This window comes from Equus przewalskii, chromosome X, assembly GCF_037783145.1.
Source record: "Equus przewalskii isolate Varuska chromosome X, EquPr2, whole genome shotgun sequence".
NCBI lineage: Eukaryota > Metazoa > Chordata > Mammalia > Perissodactyla > Equidae > Equus > Equus przewalskii.
In genome coordinates this window covers 36,318,867-36,340,677 of record NC_091863.1, presented here as the reverse complement: position 1 = coordinate 36,340,677, position 21,811 = coordinate 36,318,867, and the positions used below count along the sequence as shown (strand labels likewise).

At 40.1% G+C, this 21,811-nt stretch overlaps 1 protein-coding gene across 1 annotated transcript in view; it reads left to right on the top strand.

Moving 5' to 3' along the window:
• Positions 1-21,582, top strand: part of EFHC2 (EF-hand domain containing 2) — a 178,531-nt gene extending 156,949 nt beyond the window's left edge. Inside the window, exon 15 of the mRNA XM_070605966.1 lies at positions 18,439-21,582. Coding sequence (XP_070462067.1) covers positions 18,439-18,540 — 102 coding nt within the window. The 3' untranslated portion in view covers positions 18,541-21,582. The remainder of the gene's footprint in view (positions 1-18,438) is intronic.
• The last annotated feature ends 229 nt before the right edge of the window (positions 21,583-21,811 follow it).

Below are 21,811 nucleotides of genomic sequence, written 5' to 3'. Positions count from 1 at the left end.
ACTCCAGGTTCTGGTAGCCACCCTCACATGCCCCTTCGGCCCCAGATGGTGGTAATGGCCGCCTGTTGCTACAACTTCTAAGGGACTAGAGGATCCCCTGTTGGTTTTCCCAAACACTTCTCACGCCTTTGTAAATACAGGCATACCTTGGAGATATTGTGGGTTTGGTTCCAGGTCACTGCAATAAAGCGAATATTGCGATAGAGCAAGTCACACAAATTTTTTGGTTTCCCAGTGCATATGAAGATTATGTTTATATTATATTGTAGTCTATTAAGTGTGCAATAGCATTATGTCTAAAAAAACACTGTACATACCTTAATTAAAAAATACTTTATTGCTAAAAAGTGCTAACCATCATCTGAGCCTTCAGCGAGTGATAATCTTTTTGCTGGTGGAGGGTCTTGCCTCGATGTTGGTGGCTGCTGACTGATTAGAGTGGTGGTTGCTGAAGGCTGGGGTGGGTGTGGCAATTTCTTAAAATAATGCAACAATGAAGTTTGCCACATTGCTTGACTCTTCCTTTCACAAACGATTTCTCTGTAGCATATGATGCTGTTTGATAACATTTTACCCACAGTAGAACTTTCAAAATTGGAGTCAGTCTTTTCAAACATTGCTGCTGGTTTATCAACTGAGTTTATGTGATATTCTAAATCCTTTGTTGTCATTTCAACAACTTACACAGCATTTTCGCCAGGAGTAGGTTCCATCTCAAGAAACTACTTTCTCTGCTTGTCCATAAGAAGCAACTCCTCGTTTGTTAAAGCTTTATCATGAGATTGCAGCAATTCAGTCACATCTTCAGGCTCTGCTTCTAATTCTAGTCTCTTGCTATTTCTGCCACATCTGCAGTTACTTCTTCCACAAAAGTCTTGAACCCCTCAAAATCTTCCATGAGGGTTGGAATCAACTGCCTCCAACTCCTGTTAATGTTGATATTTTGGCCTCTTCCCATGAATCACAAATGTTCTTAATGGCATCTAGAATGGTGAACCCTTTCCAGAAAGTCTTCAGTTTACTTTGCCCAGATCCATCAAAAGAGTCACAATCTGTGGCAGCTATAGCCTTATGAAATGTATTTCTTAAATAAGAAGACTTGAAAGTTGAAATTACTCCTTGATCCATGGGCTGCAGAATGGATGTGGTGGTAGCCGGTGTGGAAACATTAGTCTCATTGTATATCTCCATCAGAGCTCTTGGGTGATGAGGTGCATTGTCAATGAGTGGTAACATTTTGAAAGGAATCTTTTTCTGAGCAGTAGCTCTCAACAGTGGGCTTAAAATATTCAGTAAACTAAGTTGTAAACAGATGAGCTGTCATCCAGGCTTTGTTGTTCCATTTATAGAGCACAGGCAGAGTAGATTTAGCATAATTCTTAAGGGTCCTAGGATTTTTGGAATGGGTAAATGAGCATTGGTTTCAATTTAAAGTCACCAGCTACATTAGCCCCTAACAAGCAAGGCAGCCTGTCCTTTGAAAGGAGGCATTGACTTCTCCTCTCTAGCTATGAAAAGGCTAGATGGAATCTTCTTTCAATAGAAGACTGTTATGTCTACACCAGAAATCTGCTGTTTAGTGTGGCCACCTTCATTAATCATCTCAGCTAGATCTTCTGGAAACTTGCTGCAGCTTCTACAGCAGCACTTGCTGCTTCACCTTGTGCTTTGATGTTACGGAGACGGCTTCTTTCCTTAAACTTCATGAACCAACCTCTGCTAGCTTCAGATTTTTCTTCTGCAGCTTCCTCACTTCTCTGAGTCTTCACAGAATTGAAGCGAGTTCGGGCCTTGCTCTGGATTAGGCTTTGGCTTAAGGGAATGTCATGGCTGGTTGGATCTTCTGTCCAGACCAATAAAACTTTCTCCACATCAGCAATAAGGCTATTTTGCCTTCTTATCATTCATGTGTTCACTGGAATAGCACTTTTAATTTCCTTCAAGAACTTTGCCTTTGTGTTCACAACTTAGCTAACTGTTTGACACAGGAGGCCTAGTTTTCGGCCTATCTCGACTTTCAACATGCCTTCCTCACTAAGCTTAATCATTTCTAGCTTTTGATTTAAAGTGAGAGACATGCAACTCTTTCTTTCACTTGAACACTTAGAAGCCATTGTAGGGTTGTTAGTTGGCCTAATTTCAGTATTGCTGTGTCTCAGGGAATAGGGAGGCTTGAGGAAAGGGAGAGAGACAGGGGAATGGCCAGTCAGTGGAGCAGTCAGAATACACACCACATTTATCAATTAAGTTCTCCATCTTATATGGATGTGGTTTCTGGCTCCCCCGAAAAATTACAATAGAAACATCAAAGATCACTGATCACAGATCACCATAACAAATATAATAATAACAATGATAATGAAAAAGTTTGAAATATTGCAAGAATTACCAAAATGTGACAGAGACACAAAGTGACCAAATGCTTTGGAAAAATGGCAGTGATAGACTTGCTTGACACAGGGCTGCCACAAACCTTCAATTTCTATAAAACAATACCTGGGAAGCACAATAAAGTGAAGCACAGTAAAACGAGGTCTGCCTGCCTGTAGTCACTTTATTAAACTCTTCTCAACTTACACAGTTTGCATATGTCCTCTGTTTGCTATGGGATCCTGAATGACGCACATACTGACTTTTGCGAGTTAGCAACTGCTTTTCTTGTTCTTTTCCTTCCTTCCTTCTTCTCTCCTTTTCCATTCCACCTAATCCACCACCCAAATGTTTACCTATATGTTGGGGGTTTCATCATTTATTCTACAAAAATATGGTCATACCACATGCACTTCTCTACAGTGTGTTTTTTGCACTATGGGAAATTTCTCTAGTATGTGTAGATCTAAGTCATTCTTTAATAGCTGTACTGTGGATATAGAATAATTTATTCATCCGTTTCACTGTTGATAGGCATTCAAATTATTTTTACATTTTTGCCTCTGAAAACATGTGGTATCTTATTACTTTAATTTTTGTTTTCCTGATGACAGTTGAGTTTGAGTGAAATATAATTACTTTTTGGTACTACAACCCACAGTAAGAAAGACATTTTTTCATAGAAACCCAGCTTGCACATATACAATGGAACAAAAGTTTCATGGAAAAATACTATTATAACTACATGTGGTGCAGTATGATCTTTCCTTTCTTTCCTCTCTCCTTTCCTTTCTTTCTCTCTTCCTTTCTTTTCTTTTCTCTCCTCCCCCCCTTCTCTCTCTGTTTTGAATTTAGTTGGTGACCCATTAAATTGCTTTAAGGACCCACAAAAGAAACACCACCCACACTGAAGAGGAGTCTCTGCCTGGGAAGGCCAAAGATTTACTCTTTCTTTTCATTTTTCCCCCCACTTTATTTATTTATTTATTTTTTAATTTCAATTTTTAATTTTTGTTTTTATAGCAGTAACATTGGATTATACAATTATGTAACTTTCAGATATACATCATAATATATTTGGAATTCTGTGCAGATTACATCATGTTCACCACCCAAAGACTAATTATAATCCGTCACCACACACGTGAGCCTAGTCACCCCTTTCACCCTCCTCCCTCCCTCTTCTCCTATGGTAACGATCAATCCAGTCTCTGTTGCTATGTGTTTGTCATTGTTTTTATCTTATGAGTGAGATCATACGGTATTTGACTTTCTCCCTCTGACTTATTTCACTTAGCATAATACCCTCAAGCCATGTTGTCACAAATGGCTGGATTTCATCATTTGTTATGGCTGAGTAGTATTCCATTGTGTATATATACCACATCTTCTTTATCCATTCGTCCCTTGATGGGCACCTAGGTTGCTTCCAAGCCTTGGCTATTGTGGATAATGCTGCAATGAACATAGGGGTGCATGTATCTTTATGCATTTGTGTTTTCAAGTTCTTTGGATAAATACCCAGCAGTGGAATAGCTGGATCATATGGTAGATCTATTCTTAATTTTCTGAGGAATCTCCATACTGTTTTCAAAAGTGACTGCACCAGTTTACACTTCCATCAGCAGCGTACGAAGGTTCCCTTTTCTCCACATCGTCTCCAACAGTTGTTTCCTGTCTTGTTAATTATAGCCATTCTCACGGGAGTGAGGTGATATCTCATTGTAGTTTTGATTTGCATTTCTCTGATAGTTAATGATGTTGAACATGTTTTCATGTACCTGTTGGCCATCTGTATATCTTCTTTGGAGAAATCTCTGTTCAGATCTTTTGCCGGTTTTTTAATTGGGTTCTTGGTGTTTTTGTTGTTGAGATGTATATGTTCTTTGCATATTTTGGATATTAACCCCTTATCCGATGTATGGTTTGCAAATATCTTCTCCCACTTGTTAGGTTGTTTTTTCATTTTGTTGATGGTTTCATTTGCTATGCGGAAGGTTTTTAGTTTGATGTAGTCCCATTTGTTTATTTTTTCTTTTGTTTCCCTTGCCCAGTCAGACATGGTACTTGAAGATATGCTGCTAAGATCAATGTCAAAGAGCATGCTGCCTGTGTTTTCTTTTAGCAGTTTCATGGTTTCAGGCCTTGCATTCAAGTCTTTAATCCATTTTGAGTAGATTTTCCTACATGGTGTAAGATAATGATCTACCTTCATTCTTTTGCATGTGGCTGTCTAGTTTTCCCAGCACCGTTTATTGAAGAGACTCTCCTTTCTCCGTTGTATGCTCTTGGCTCCCTTGTCGAAAATTAGCTGTCCATAGGTGTGTGGGTTTGTTTCTGGGCTCTCGATTCTGTTCCATTGATCTTTGTGTCTGTTTTTGTGCCAGTACCGTGCTGTTTTGGTTACTATGGCTTTGTAGTATATTTTGAAATCAGGGAGTGTGATACCTCAAGCATTATTCTTTTTCCTCAGTATTCCTTTGGCTATTCTGGGTCTTTTGTTTTTCCATATAAATTTTAGGATTCTTTGTTCTATTTCTGTGAAAAGTGGTGTTGGAACTTTGATAGAGATTGCATTGAATCTATAAATTGCTTTAGGAAGTATGGACATTTTAACAATGTTAATTCTTCCAATCCAAGAGCACGGGATATCTTTCCATTTCTTTGTGTCTTCTTCAATTTCTTTCAACAATGTTTTATAGTTTTCAGTGTACAGATCTTTCACCTCTTTGGTTAAATTTATTTCTAGGTATTTTATTCTTTTTGTTGCAATTGTAAATGGGATTGTATTCTTAATTTCTCTTTCTGCCAGTTCGTTGTTAGTGTATAGAAATGCAACTGATTTTTGTATGTTGATTTTGTATCGTGCAACTTTACCATATTCATTTATTATTTCTAAAAGTTTTTTAGTGGATTCTTTAGGGTTTTCTATATAAAATCATGTTGTCTACAAATAGTGACAGTTTCACTTCTTTTCCAATTTGGATCCCCGTTATTTCTTTTTCTTGCCTGATTGTTCTGGCTGGGACTTCCAATACTATTTTAAATAAGAGTGGAGAAAGTGGGCATCCTTGTCTGGTTCCTGTTCTTAGAGGAATAGCTTTCAGTTTTTCTCCATTGAGAATGATAGTTGCTGTGGGTTTGTCATATATGGCCTTTATTATGTTGAGGTACTTTCCTTCTATACCCATTTTATTTAGAGCTTTTATCATAAATGGGTGCTGTATCTTGTAAGATCCACTCTTTCTTTAGCCACCCCTCTCCCATTTCATCTCTTGCCTACTCTATCAACTGGAACAATTACTGAGTTGTGGACCTCTGGTGCTTTAGAGAGGCAGTGTAGAGCAGAAGGTCTGGAATCACATGAACCTGAGTTCAAATCCTTAGCTCTCTGATTGACTGACTGGGTGACTTTATGCAGGTTACTCAATTTTTCAGGTTTCCGCATCTCAAAAATGGAGATAAGAGGGGCCGACCTGGTGGCATAGTGGTTAGGCTTGCACACTCTGCTTTAGCAGCCTGGACTTCACAGGTTTGGATCCTGCATGCTGGCCTACACACTCCTCATCAAGCCATGCTGTGGCGGCATCCCACATATAAAATGGAGGAGAATTGGCACAGATTTTAGCTCAGGGACAGTCTTCCTCACCGAAAAAAAAAAAAAGAAAGTAAGAATAGTACTTCCATCAGGATGGTTGTGAGGATTGAGTCAATACCCTTGAGGCACTTATCACAATACCTGTCCCACAGTAAGGGCTTAAATGTTAGCTATTATTATTGTTTGTAAAGTCGAGATGTCTTACTTCCTCAAGTCAGGGGCTGGGCCCTGAGCTGTCAACTTCCAAGGGTAAGATCAGTGATTCTGTCCTTGAAGGTAAGAGTTAGAAGTTACAGAAGAGGAAGGTAGCATCAGAAAGAGCCTGTCCTTCAGCAGTAGGCTCTTCCAATTGTTACTCATTTATGGTGAGAACTTTACTCTTAGAGTCTCTTATTAATTCTGCTGACCAAGCGTGGAAGTGGCTCAGTCTGTGGGAGATATTTGGAAGGTGCCATTCCTTTTCAGCCAGTTAAAGAAAAAAGAACATAGATATAAAATGGTACCTGATCAATTTAACCAATAATGAGAACTAGATTCCAGAGTCTGCAGCACTCTGGTGCTCCTAAGCTTGTTATTTTTTCATAAAGAGGATATAAGGTAGCTTGGGAATGTCACCAGTGAGTCTGTAATCTTATGTGAAAATATTTAGTGTGAATAGCTTGAGTAATATTGCATAGTTCATATGGTAAAATTAGTAGTGAAAAGCATAACATCTCCTGAACCATGTGATCGTGCTTCAGTGTTAATATTTAATAATGCTCTGAGATACTCTGGGTCAGATCCTGTCACAGCTTGGGTTCTTCAGGCAGCAGATGGAGTCTAATGTGCAGGATGTTTATTCAGGAGTGTCTTTGAGATCAACACCTGTGTACAAAGGGTAAGAAAGCAGGAGTGGGCAGAGAAAAGTTGAGCTGTGATGCAGGCCCAAAGACAGCCTTGGCCAGTTCACAGGGAGCTCTGAAGCTAGAATAGCCTTTCAGAGTTGTCCTGAGTTGGGTCAAAATGGCCTGACCTTTATCCCTGTGGGATGGTTTAGGAAGGCATGTAACCTTAGGCAATGTGGCTCTTGGTACCAAGATAGCTTTGTAGCTGAGGCAGTCTCTGAGGGAGGCTCCTAGCAGCTGGGCCACCAAGTCCTTCCTCAAGGAGATTCTGGATGATACATCACAGCTTGGCAACCAACCACTCTTGAAGCCCTTGTTGATTGTTCTTGGTATCACCTGGGGTCCTGGCAGCGTGGCACAGCCTCCTTCCCACCCCTGCTCCTCGGTCATTGTCTGATCTTCCACCCGTGGCAAGGGACTGACAAGAGAGTGCTTATGCCAGAAGAGGCCATGGAGGAGTTGGACCAGATGTGTAGGTCCATGGGGCCCAGTTGGGCGCATAAAACCTCTCACATAGAGCTTTGGGAATTACCAACATTTGGGGAGGCTGCCATAGCCAAAAAGTCACACGTGGGACTTTAGGACAAGATCCACCAGATTTTGAAAGTGACTCAGTGCTGAGTGTGATGTGACGAGGTTCAAGTTCTGGTGAGAGCAAGGAATGGCAGGCTGAGCTCCAGTGTGGAGGTGAGGGGTTGGGCATCTGCATGCTTCCTCCAGTGCATGAACTGGACAGGCTGGCTCTGGCTGAAGTTCCAGAAATGCCATGAACACTCTCTAGAAGTTACCAGCACCTGCCCCACTCGGAACCTGGATGTCTTTCCTCCTGGACTGAATGTTGCCCTCAACAGGATATTTTCCCCACAACTGTGGATCTCACCGAGAAATGAAAAGGGACTTCTTGGCTGATGAAAGCTGAGCAGGCCTCAGTACTAGATTCAACACCAATTCTGTTTGCATCAGTGTTAATGGATGGAATGGATAGTAAGGGTAGGAATTTGGAATACCTTCCCAGTCTAGCCTGATTAACTACAGTGTGTGGGATGAGCAGGGAGGGGCCAAAAAAGAGGAACAGGACCACGGGCTTCAGCCAATCTGAGCCTGATTAGGAAGGTGGTCTGGTACACAAGACATGGGATTGGAGGGGCAGGGCATCGAGGACTTCCAGCAGGGTGTCTCTCCAAAATAGGGAGCACAGTGTTGGGGAATCCTGAAGTTAGCACCATTTAGTAATCAGAGGGAGCCAGTCAGCAGGCTTGAACCAAGCCTTCAGCACCGCCCAGGGCAGAGCAGACTAAGTGTCTGTTTCAGTTGAGGCTCCAGCAGGAAACACATGACACACTCCAAGGAATCATGGATATGGATTTAATGAAGGGACTATTGACTGAGGAGTGGGTAGGGTTAAGGGAACCAATCAGGGCAGTGGAGCACTCAGGAACTAGCAAGTGTGGGAAGCCTTTACTGTCCCTAGGTCTGGAGAATCAGGGACGGACTGGTATTATTGGAGCCCAGTGGAGGAGCTGGAGCAGTGGCAGCAAGTAGAGGAGTATAGCCACTGCCAAACCTTGGCCAGGCAGGGAGGGAACAGGGGGAGGGGAAGTGGAATCCATACCATGATTTCTTGCTGCTTCCTATTGGCTGGACCCACCCAGAGGCCAGAGAACACCGAAGCTGGGGGTAGGGGGATGCAATCCACAGAGGTCTGCCTCCTAGGTCAGAGAGCTCAGTGAAAAGGGCAGAAAATGCATCTTGAGGGGCAAATGGAGAGAGAATGACCCAGCACAATCTGTTACCTGAATAAGGACTCGGACTCAGGTGAACAAGCCCCACAGCCAGGGTATAAGGCCAGGTCTCGACTAACAGCTCCTGGGGCTTGGTCTGCTGGATGTCAGGACTGGTCCCCTGGACTCAGATGGGGCTTCCCTACGTGTGATGGTTAGGGGGCCTCAGCTAATAGGACTGGAATTCAACAACAAGCAAGCAAAATTTACAAAGAGGACTGTGGTTGTAGCTGGTCTAACTTTGATTAGTCATGCTTCCCTTTGATGAGAGGTTTTCCTATGTGGATGGGTGTAAGCTGACTGTCACCCACTGTGACTGTTAGCTGTGACCTGTAGCCTGCATTCTCAGGAGCTCCCTTGGCAGGGCCTCTGCCTGGCCCCCACAGCAGCCCATGGTGAGCCATTGGGGCTGTAATTTAACTCTCACTCCATTATGTGACTATCTGTGGTCTCAGCATGTTGCCCTGGTGCTGTCACGGCCTGGAGACCCCATTTCTATTCTATTGTGCTTGTTCACAGATGGTAGCTGTAAAACCGGCAAAATAGGTCCCGCTGTTTAGAGCCTGTCTGGTTAATCTCAAAAGCCACATTTTAAAAAATAACACTAAATTGGTTCTCATATAAACTTTATAACTTGCACTGTGTGACTAGCGTCTTATCTTTTGACGTTTCTGAGAAAAATTGGATGAGGCTTCATTTTATGAGCGCTGGAAATGCAGAAGCATTAGCAATTGGCTCTAAAGCTCTCTCTTGTCACAACAGGATGATATATAGCCTTGGCAATGGGGAGTAGGGGGCAGTCGGGTGCACCTTGGAATACATCTTTGGACACCCCACTTGTTGAGGAGCTCCTCTTGGTATTAGGAGGATGGAATACATTGTGACATTTTATTGTCCCAACAACCTTGTGAGAATAAGTATCATCCCCAATTTATAGATGAGAAGCTGAGACTCAAAGGCATTCCTGCGAGTAAGGATTATATAGTTAGGGGCTAGTGTCAACTCTTTAAATAAGCACAGTTATTTCTAATATTTTAGGTTAAATTTAACAATTGACATAAAAGATTATTAATCATTCTCATTAGATTTAAAAAATAACTGGTAAACATATACCAATTACCTAACACAAAGCCATGACCTAGTAGGGGATGATAGTGCTAGAATCCACTTTGATTTAAAGCATTGGATGGTGTCTACTTGAATTGTATGGATACTCCTATTGCTAAAGCTCAAAAAAATTCATGTCTTCTTGAAAACGTTATTTTCCCTGTAATACAGTTTCAAGGAAAGTTTTCTTATTTAGGAGCTACATCTATTTTAGCTACACTGACACAGGTGACAACTCTATTGAAGCTTTGTCTAGGGCAAAGGGAAGCAGTTGTGAAATACTGACATTACAGTAAAGACAGAAATGGGTAGGAATATCATCAAATCTCCTGGTTTTATATATGAGCTTTTCCTCATGTCATCAGAATGCTCTTGATATCTCAACAAGTATTTGCAAAATTTCTTCCCAAAATTAATTTCAATTTGATTTACTGAAATGTAATTGTTTTTATGATTTTGTCCACTTAATTTGATTATTGCTAAGGTCATGTCAACCTATTAGAAGGAAGAGAATCCAAGAAAACTGCAGTTTCAATTCCACACATACTACTGGACTTTTCTACAGATTCATAGATACTTTCCGTGGAAACGTCCTTTTTTGAGTGAGTAGAAAGGAGTAACAGGGTGAAATCACTAACGTGACTCTATCAGCCTTACATTTGGGAAGAATAAAAATAACCTTGTTTCAGTGAAGCATGGAATTTAATTGGCTCCCAATCTTTTCTTCTCATGCATCTGGTAGCCTGTACTACAGTAGAAAATTTTAAACTAGAAGGAGACATAATCCAATTAAATTTCCTTTTAAAAATGTCAAAGCAAATAAATCCAGGGCCCATGAACTCATACACAGCTTTGCTATTCCCACTGGGCAGCTGCTGTTTACTGGGTTTCTATCCAGTGCCATCTTTGGTTCCCATTTCAAGGGTGTATGATTTTACAGATCAGCAGCTATGTTTTTTTCACCATTGATGAACAAGTAATTTATTGGCAATTTGTTTGACATATTAAGTAGCTCTAGTGACAGCTAGCTTGGAAGATGTCATGGGGCCATCTTGCAAACAATGATTCCCAGCGATTATGGAGTCATGATCTTGCATCGTTGTTGAATTTGACTCTGCATTTCATAGTTCTTCCTTCTTCCAGAAAATGCTGTGTGGCACATGTTGTTTATGCAACAGATTAAATTGAATTTTGTTTTGAGATTTGAGCACTGTTTCTTGAGTTATCTTGAAGTCACATTGGAGACTCTGGATCTATCCACAGTTTGACAGGAAGTTGCTTTGTTCCAAGCTGTGCTATGACTTTCATAGACATTTTATTGATTTTGATAAATGTAAAATTGCATAGTGTCTTTGTTTGACTTCCTCTGGAAGCTGACTTGAAGACAAGGATTTGAGTGTAAATAGTTTTTTGGGGGAAGTGAAAGGAACACTAGTAAGGGAGTGAGGAAGTGAGAAATGGAAGAGGAGGAACTAATACAGGGGGCATATTATCAAACCAGTAACAAATGTGGTTGAGTAGAGCTCAATGCCTGTGGGAAACAAGGGACCCAGTGGCCAGTATATACTTCAGAGTTATCTTACCCAAAGTGCAAGGGAGCTGCGATATTCATCCATCAATTCCTGTCAGTCATTGTTTGAGGGCTGCTCCTGAAGTGGGGGAAAAGAATTAATTCCCAGGCACTTGTGGCATCTCACAGGGGCAGCCAAAGCGGGCCTCAAGAGGCCAAAGAAAAGCTCTCAGGCAAAGGAATACAGGTGCTGATGGTTGGAAGTCAGGCTGGTGTGTGCCAAAGTGGAAAGGGTAAGGGGATTGGGAGGGGCACTGGCAGAGCCTGCTACACGCAGGTATTTAAGTCTCCAAATGTGTGCTGTCAGGGGGCTGTTTTACAGAAATACAACCAGACTTGTCCTCATCTAGAAGGGGAGGGATTGACTGTTGTGGATGAGCTCTTCTGTTTTAAAATTACCATGCAGTTATTTCCACTTAAAACTTAAGTGCACTGCTGGGAAAACAATATGATCTGGAATTTTCTTTGAATTTTGTAGTGTAGGATGGATAAAAGGTCAATGAAGACAAAGAATATTTTGACTCGCTGCCCAGATTGTCATTAGATATTCTGTAACATTTGTGGATTTATTAGAACAATTAGGCACTGGTAGTATGGGGATTTCTCATGTCACTGCAGACCTTGTTGACCTAAAACAAATAGACAGCCAGTTATTTATCCAGCAACAGTGGGTTTTTTCAGGATCAACAAAGAATTGCAATTCAGGGTCTACAACCGTGGTGAGCCACATGCAAGTCCAAAGCAACAAGGGAGGGAGAACTCTTTTATAAAGGGGAAGAGGAACTGTTGGGAGGGCTATTGTAAACAAAGAGTCCTTTGGAGGAGACTGGGAGTTCAAAATATAGTGGTTTTTCATTGGCTGAGTTATGACAGTCTCTCATTGGCTGAGCTTCTTGTCAAAAAGAGGAAATCTTTCTTCTTCCTGTTGGGCTCTGGTATTGATGTAGGGCATGAGGGCTCCCCCTTCTGGCCTCTCAACTCCTTTTTTTTTTTTTTTTTTTGCTGAGGAAGATTAACCCTGAGCTAACATCTGTGCCGGTCTTCCTCCACTTTACATGTGGGTTGCTGCCACTGCATGACTGACAAGTGGTGTAGGTTCCTGTCTGAGATCTGAACCTACGAACCTGGTCCGCCAAAGTGGAGCATGCCAAACTTAACCACTACACCACAGAGCTGGCCCCCCAACTCCATTTTAAATGAGGTTTCTGTTTATTAATTTTCACAACTTCTTTATTTTACAACGAGTTCGGCTATGTGATTCCTTTAGTTGGACCAATTATGGGCACAATTATGAAGAAGATACCTTTTCCCTCTACTTTATTGATGCCCCCCTCTGAGTTTCTAATAACTTATCTCCCGCTTTCTACCCTCCTTTGGATCTCAATTTGATCCTGGTTAGTCCATTTAAGCTAGTACCTGTGAAACTCTCCCTAAAATTGAGGGTTGGCTATGATTCTGGTACTGATCCCAATGTGCTGGTATTTTCCCCACACCAAGCAATTCTCTGACACCAGCTGAGTGTCCTACAATTCAGTTCAATTCTGACAATGTCTACCCAGAGATAGCCTCAGATACACAGGTTAAGGGCTCAATCCCACAAGATTGCCCCCCTCCTTCAGATGGCCTTCACATGTCCAATTGTCATCTGTGCTTCTGACCAACCAGCTGTAGATTGGAGGTTCCCATAACCCCTTCCTTGAGTTTGATTAATTTGCTAGAGCGGCTCACAGAACTCAGAAACATTTAACTTACTAGATTGGTGGTTTATTATAAACGGATATAAATTAGGAATAGCCAGATGGAAGAGATGCATAGGGCAAGGTGGGGAAAGGGCGCGGAGCTACCATGCCCTCTCCAGGTGCACCTCTCTCCCAAAATCTCCAGGTGTTCACTAGCCTGGAAGCTCTTTGAAGCCAGTCCTTTTGGATTTTTATGGAGGCTTCATTACATAGGCATGACTGATTCAATCATTGGCCGTTGGCGATTATACTCAATCTTCAGCCCCTCTCTCCTCCCTTGGGGTGGGAGGACTGACTGTTCCAACCCTTTAATGATGTGGTTGGCTCCACTGGCAACCAACCCCCATATTTAGGTGCTTTCCAAAAATGTCTCATTAACAGAACAAAAGACACCCTTATGGCTCTCATCGCTTATGAAATTGCAAGGGTTTTAGGAGCTGTGTGCCAGAAATGGGGATGAAGACCAAATATGTATTTTCTGTTATAAATCACAATATCATATTGGTAATATATGAATCTTAGGTTCCTCAGTCACTGCAGATATCCCTGTGGCATTTATCAGGTACTTGGGCAGGAAAAAACCACTCCTACCTGGAACCTAGAGAATAATGACAAAGGGAAATAAAATCGAGGGAAGGGGTATTGATTCTAGAGAGTTGTTAAAATTAATAAATAGAAACCTCATTTAAAATGGAGTGAGGAGGCCAGAAGGGGGAGCTCTCATGCCTACATCAATAGCAAAGCTCTACAGGAAAAAGAAAGACCTCCTCTTCTTGACAAGAAGCTTGGCCAATGAGAGACTGTCACAACTCAGCCAATGAAAAGCCGCTACACTTGGAACTCCCAGTCTCCTGCAGTGGATTCTTTGTTTACAGTTGCCCTCTATAAGAGTTTCTCCTTGCCTTGTTGCTCTGGACTTGCCCGTGGCTCACCAGGGTTGTAGACCCTGAATTGCAATCCTTTGATGATCCTGAATAAACCCATTCTTGCTCGAGAAATAACTGGCCGTCTATTTGTTTAAGGTCAACAGAGCCTAGCGGGGCTGGAGCAGGCAGGAAAGCATTGTGTGAGCCATGGGATTTAAAGTGATCAGGATTTTAAGAAATGGACTATTATTATCTTTTCATCTTAATTATCCTTAATTTCAAATCTCAACGTATTTACTTGAGTTTCATTTTGTCCAAGTCTGGCTTGTTGCTAATAAATTTAATTCTCATCTCTAAATTCTTGAATTGTCATTATTCCAGTGTAAGTTCTTCTATTTTGTTAAGGAACAAAAATTCAACCAAGTAAATGTGGAGATCTAATTGGCTTCATTAAGTGATTCATGCATCTGGCAGCGTTCTATCTAGCAAGTAGAGAGATACTCTGAGGAGTTGTACAAAATAGAAGGTATTTATAGGCAGAAACTGGACAGAACAAGAAAGTTATTAAAGCAAAAGAAAAGAGGATTGTTTCAGGCCAGGTCATCTTCTTTTGGGAGAAGGGAAGGGCAGGGGTCTTATCACGCAGATTACCTCACTAGTGCTAATCAGGAAATTTCAGATTGACTGTTTAAAGGTCACATTCCTGGGAAAAGTTGAATTTGCAGTTGTCTTGGTTTGCCGTCATGGGGCAAATGACTCCATTTTGGGGCCTATTATTTCTTTTTAAAAAATTTCCTCCTCTTTTATTGTTAGGATTTAAATAATAATTTCTTGCTTAAAAAAACCTCCAAATTGTGGCTGCCTAGTAAGATATGAGAAAGGAACTTCTAGTACCCTCCCATTTCATAAGAGAATCCATTCCCCAAATTATTTCATCGTAATGATGTGAGTTGCATAATGTATTTTATTCTTTTTGTATTGAAAGCTTAAATTAAAAAAAATAGGGAATAGTGATTTTGAATGCAAATATTTGTACTATATTCCTCTATAACACAATCAAATTTGAAAATACCACTTAAGAGCAAAAATTGCTTTAAGTTTTGTAATGAAATTTCTGAGGACATGTTGAACAGAATGATTATTGATCTCAGCCTTCATTGATTAAAATATGTAATTTTATACGCGCAAAGACACACATACACACACCCCCCCTCACACAATGATTTACCGCTTTTTGGCGTAGGAAGGACATTTCACTAAGTTCCATGTGGTATGAATTACACAAAACACACCCTAGGAGTTGATTTAGCCATCATCTCTGGATGGTCATTTCCTTCTTCACATAGCCAGTTGGTGGTTTGGGATCACCTACCAACAGGAGGCATTCTTGGGAGAGAAGAGTACTATCACCTCAAGAACCACATTGTTTTCTACTTAACTTTTCTTGTTAAAAAATGATAGGACCAAATGTAGCCATGTAGGATGAGAGCCAGCTGCTTCTGAATAGGTCCACTCCTCTGCTGGGTTTTGGAGGGTAGCCCAGCAGATGAGCAGAGCTGCGGAGCCCCACTGCTGGGGTTATGGTCCAGGCTCCTCCACTTCTTGACAGTTGGACTTTAGACAAGCTACTTAACCCTTCTATGCCTCAGTTTCCTTTTCTGTAAGTAAATATCATAATAATACCTACCTCTTAGGGCTTTCTACAATGGTTAAATAACTTAATACATGGAAAACACTTAAAAGAGTACCTTTCATATAGTAAATATTCAATAAACTTATTATTATGGTTATTATTACTATTATGACTGGGTAATTATAAGATTCCTGTAAACCTATTAAAGTCTACAACCAGTTTATAATTACCATGAATCATCTCTTAAGTTAAGGCTTTACAGCTTAGTTAGTGATGCTAGTACTTGGTGCTCTTCTGATTCTGATTGTGCATCAAGGTTATCAGTTACCATAGTTTTACATATCACCCATATTCCAGTGACTTCCACGTCTTTCCACAGTTCTGGACTCTTAACTCTGTGCTATACAGAACCCTATTTCCAAGTGTTTACCAGAATTTTACTTTGATGTCCCATGGGCACCTCAAATAAAAATGTCCAAAACTGAACTTAGTTTCTCTCTCTGATCCTTATTTCCCTACTAAAAAAAAATGTTTAAAACTCCTCTTTTTCCTTCTTTCCTTCTTTTTCTTGTAACATTGCTCTGGGTCGAATATTGTCCCCACTAAAATTCATGTCTACCAGGAGCCTGAGAATGTGAATTTATTTAGAAATAGGGTCTTTGCAGATGTAATTAAAACATCTGCTAAAAGTTAAAATGAGGTCATACTGGGTTAGGGTGGGCCTTAAATCCAGTAACTGGTGTGGTTACAAGAAGGCCATGTGAAGACAGAGAGATACACACAGAGAACAAGACAGAGGCAGAGATTAGAGTGATGTGTCTACAAGCCAAGGAACTCCAAGGATTGCCATCAACCACCAGAAGCGGGGAGAGGGGCATGGAACAGATTCTCCCTCAGAGCCTCCAGAAAGAACCAATCCTGCCAACACCTGGCTTTTGGACTTCTGGCCTGGACAGTGACAGAATAAACTTCTGTTGCTTTCAGCCTCTCAATTTGTGGTAATTTATTATGGCAGCCCTAGGAAATTATACAGATGTCGTTAACTATTACTGAATTTAGAAGTCTTAGAACCATCCTTACCTGTATTAGTTTATAAGGACACCAGTCATATTGGATTAGGGGTCCACCCTACTCCAGTGTGACCTCATCTTATCTGTAACGACCCTCTTTCCAAATAAGGCCATACTCTGAGGTCCCAGGGATTAGGACTTTAACATATCTGTTTTGAGGGGACACAATTCAACCCATAACACTACCCCTTTCTTTTATCACCACTTCAGATCAGTCTCCTTCCAGGTATTGTATATTCTACTGCAGCAAAATCTTTCAGCTGTAGCTCTTGTCCCCCCCCCAGCTTCAGCTGTCCTGTTTATGGCACAGTCATCTCTCCCCAGGATTATTGCAGTAACCTCCAAAGGGATTTCCCCCCTTCATTTCATTCTTCATACATCCACTGAGTTATCTTATTAATTTCTAATCAGATTTCTCTGGCTGATACCCACTAATGACTTTCCCTAACCACAGCATAAGGTATAAACTAGCACAGAAGGCCCCAAGTTTGGCCCCATCTTCTCCTTCCAACTGCCTCTCTTGCTGCTTCATACTGTATGCCCCAGACTACACTAGGCTGCTCACCCTTTCTTGAAAATAGCTTTTCAGATCTGCAGGCCTTTGCTTATGCTGTTTGCTTTGCCTGGAATACCCTTCATCACTTTAATCCCCTGCCGAACTAACTGTTCCTCATCCTGTAAGGCTCAGCTGAAACATGGCTTACTCAGGTTGCTTCCACAATCCCATCACATAGAATTATTGAGCCCTTGCCTGTGTTTCTGTGACACCTTGTGACTCTGGCTACTAATGTAACACTAGGAAAGATATAGCACCTCTTATACAAAACAATGAACCTTGACGATGGCATTATAAGCAGCCACAGTTATGGACTTTTTCCTCCCTGTTGATATTAATATTAACTGACCATTGCAGCATAAATAAGTGTGTGTGCATGTGTGTGCATATAGATTTATATATACAAGATTTTTTGAAATCTCTGACCTGTGTTTATCACTTATACAATTAAGTTTTGTTGCAACCCTCCTCATCAAGATAATTCTTAAACCTCTCTAGAGTGAAGGTGTTTATTTTCTGAAATTAGCAAATATCTACACACACACATATGTGTCATATATATCATATTTACAAAATAAATGTGTGTGTATTTATTTATACATACATATGTATAAAGTGGCTTATCCCCAAGAACATAATATAAGTGATCCAGTGCTCTTTTCATTGTTAAGATTGAAGAAATGGTAACCAAGCAGCCAGTATAAGTAGCAGTTTGCATTTTAAAAATTGACTTCTTAATAAAGTATAGTACAGTACAAGCAACCCCCAAATTTCAGTGGTTCACAACAACAGATATTTATTTTATCTGTGGGGCTGTAGGTCATCTGGGCTTGGCTCCAGCTGGCCTTGCTCTCCCTCTGTCATTCTGGGACCAGCAGCATCTTGGGCCATGCCAAATCATGCCAGCACATTTGGGCCTCTGTTCGTGGTGCATCTGCTAACATTACGTAGGCTAAAACCAGTCATGTGGCTGAGCCCATATCAAAGGGACAGGAAAACTGACTCCATAGGAGCTTCTGCAAAGTCACATGGCAAACAGCATGGGTGTGTAATTCTAATACAGAGACCTATGAAGAATGGAGCACAGGCATCCAATCTACCACAAAGTCCTTATGATCCGAAAGTGGATGGTAGAAATGTCTGCTTTGAAAATAAACTATTTACCAAGAGCTTATATAACGACAAGAAACAATTTGATACTGCATTTACAAAACTGCACTTTGAAATGCGGTTCTAATTATATCCATCTTTGTTTTCTTCCTAGAGATGTGAAGATGAGTGGCTCGGGATGCCATCACCTATTCCTGTAAAATACATTAACTATGTAAAACTTTTAAAGGAGGTATTTGGCTTAGAGGACGAGTAACCATGCCAGCTTGGGTCAGCTCCCTTTGATTCCTGCTCTAATTTTGCCAAGTTTATTTCAGTGGATATAATTTCATTAAAAACAGAAAAGAAACAAGGCTCATGTTGAATTGAAATCCACAGACCACAATTTATCTCCTTTTGTCATTTTAGTTTTTCAGAACATCATATCATATTGCTGATATACCAGCACTATTAAAAATACCATTTAAAGAAACATCGAACATTTTTATTATATGTATGATTTATTAATACCAGGGAATCTCATGTTAATTTTCTGTCCAACATAATTTGATTCCTTATGACACAAAAAGAAAATGACTTTTGACAACTATACATGACAATATAAAATTAAATTATATCAGAGCGTAAGTTGTGATTCTATTAAATGTTTTTTTCAAATTTTTTGACACATCTTTGTTACTTATATGGTTAAACTTTGTAGCAACTCACCTTATCAGAATAATCCTTAAGCCTCTCTAGAGTGAAGGTATATATTTTCTGAAATTAGCAAATCTATGAGAGGAAAAGGACCCCCCACCCGCAACACACACACAAATTTGAGGGAGAAATTGAAACATATGCAATGTTTATATTTTTAATGCCCTTTTTATACCTAAAGTTAGCTTGTTAACTTAGGAATATGTGCATATGTATATAATTATAGTATGACCAAAAATGTATTATGTCTAAAATATTTAGGGATGCAAATGCTGAAGATTTTGTGAGATCTTTTTTGGTTCATTCTCCACACACACATACCACCCACCCCAGAGTTTTAAATATTCTAAGACTACAACATGTTTCCCTCCTGCATTTCTCTAGTTCTATTTTTATTTTTCTTCTAGGCCTATACATTATGAGTCTCAGCAGAACTTTTGTCATGTAGTATATATTTGATTAAAACTCAACCATGGACCCCTGGGAATTCAGTGTGAGAAGTTTGTCCCAATCTACCCCATTCTTCAGTGTTGAATGCTGTGTATCGTAAATCCGGTTGCCTGGTGTTCTCAGGGACAATGGAAGCCTATGGAGAAGGGACTTTGACATTTACCTTTCGGGGACTGCTCTGAGGAGAACTGATGACATCTCATGGGCCCTTTCTATCTCATTATTCTTTCACTCCACATCTGAGGCATCTTGCCTAGAAATGAGCCGGCTTCTTGGCACTCAGATGTACCACTTTGCTCGACAACAATGGCTTTTTCACTTTTTAAAATTGAAGTTAATCAATAAACTATTTCTATATATAAACCTAGGATAATTTTACATGTGCCATTGTTAGAGTAGACCCCATAGGACTTCCCAATAAACTGAAATACTCAATTTATATACTAGAGCCATTTACCCATAAAATCTATTTTTGACTACTTGATTTTTGTCCCAGGTTTTTTTTTAAAAGACAACTGACAGTGCCAAGCCATTTTGTCACTTTAAGATTTTCCATTCCCCTGAGAGCAAGCTTTTAGAGGGATGACACTTTCCTGGAACTTTTCAGGCTGACACATTTGTCACTTACCTATTCAACTCTTCAGTCAGTTGTCTTTTCTTCAAGATTTTAAATATATAGATAATTCAGCCCTCATACAGGCTTGCAATAGAGTTCATTTGAGAAGTGGGAGGAGAAAAGGAAAGGAAGCAAACCAATGATGTGCTCCAGAGTTTGTAGGATGACAACTGCTCGTTCTATTGCATAGATGTGTGTCACTGCCCTGGTTATTCGCAGTTCAAGCCCATAATTAGCAATTAAATGGCCATTATAGGAATCATGCCGATAAACATGATACATTGCAGCCATACAGACACTTTAAATAATTATTTTTATAACTAAGCCATATACTGAAGGAGATTTATAATTTAGAGATAATATCCCCATTAGTAAATTTTATGACCCAATAAACAGCTCCCACTAGTTAATAAATGCCAAAGCCATAAAAACAAAGACTATTAATGTAATAGAATTTTTGTACCTCCCTCTTTTGCTGGTGGTCTCAAGGCACTGAAGGGAAATGCTATCTTAGGAAAAACATTTATTCTCGTTATGTAAATATCAATGAATTGTCTTACAGTCCATCTGGAAGTCTCCCAGCCCCACCCCCTTGGTCCCAGGTGGTCCCGAAATGCTGATGCGTTCTGCTTAGGTTTCAAACAGTAGATAACTCTGGTTTTTAGCAGAAACAAACCCTGTGACTCAAATCTTTCAGGGAGGTAGAGAAGACAGCTGGAATTTCTGCTGCTTCTCTTCCCTCTGAAAAAGAGAAGTCTCAACTATTGCTATTATTCCAGAGTAATAAGTTTTAGAAGTTTCACAACTTTTGCATATAGTTATATTTTTAGCTGCTAACATTTTCTCATTTTGATGGAAAAGCAAGTGCCGCCTGTGGATGTCTGGGTGAGCTGAAGGTTAATATAGGCAAACCTTTTGTGCTGAGAACGAATTGTTTTTTGGTATTCCTGGAATCGTGGGAATGATTGATAAAGTCATTTGAAAACCCGAATCAAATCCTGTCTTTTCATAAATTGATTAAAAGCTGCTAAGTTTACATTACATGGTTTCCTGAGTCATCGTTGTAAAGTATGGATGTTGTCAGCAGATGACTAATTTATGGTGTTTATTTGCTTTTTCCCCCCTTTTGAAAACCTAGCCATTTGGACCTATTTGAAAAGTAGTGGTCAATCTATCTGTTGTCTTTAGTGCTTACTAAAATAGTTAAAATTTTAGACAATAGAGAGGAGATGAAGAGTACTGTAACTCTCAAGTATTATGATGGGTTAAACATTTTGCTTATTTTATTCTATGTATTGCCTCTGATCCAATTAATGTAAAATGTACCATTCTTGGTCTTTTTTTGTGTGCTATGCTATTGGAAGTTTGATTGTTCAGGGTTGTAGAGCATCCAGGCTTTATAGACACTTCAGTCATGAGTTTAGGATATTTAAATTGCCTTTCCTTCTTTCAAATAGCAGGGAATTATTGATGAGCAAAATGAAATCTCTCCAAATTAAAAAAATAAATAAAACAAAACTCTTGCCCTTCCAACTTGGATTTATTTACCTTAATTTGAGTGAGGACTGCTTCGTAGTCTTTTCCACTTATTCCTCATTTCCCCATCCCCTTCTTCCACGTGTTATGATTTTGCTATAAGTTCAGCAGTTGGAGTTTTCAATAATAGCTTAATGAAATAGTAGGCGTTTCCACAAAATATTTAAGTTTAATAATGCAGAAATTATTGAATAATGAATTGTCATGTTCCCAATTATATGTATATTCT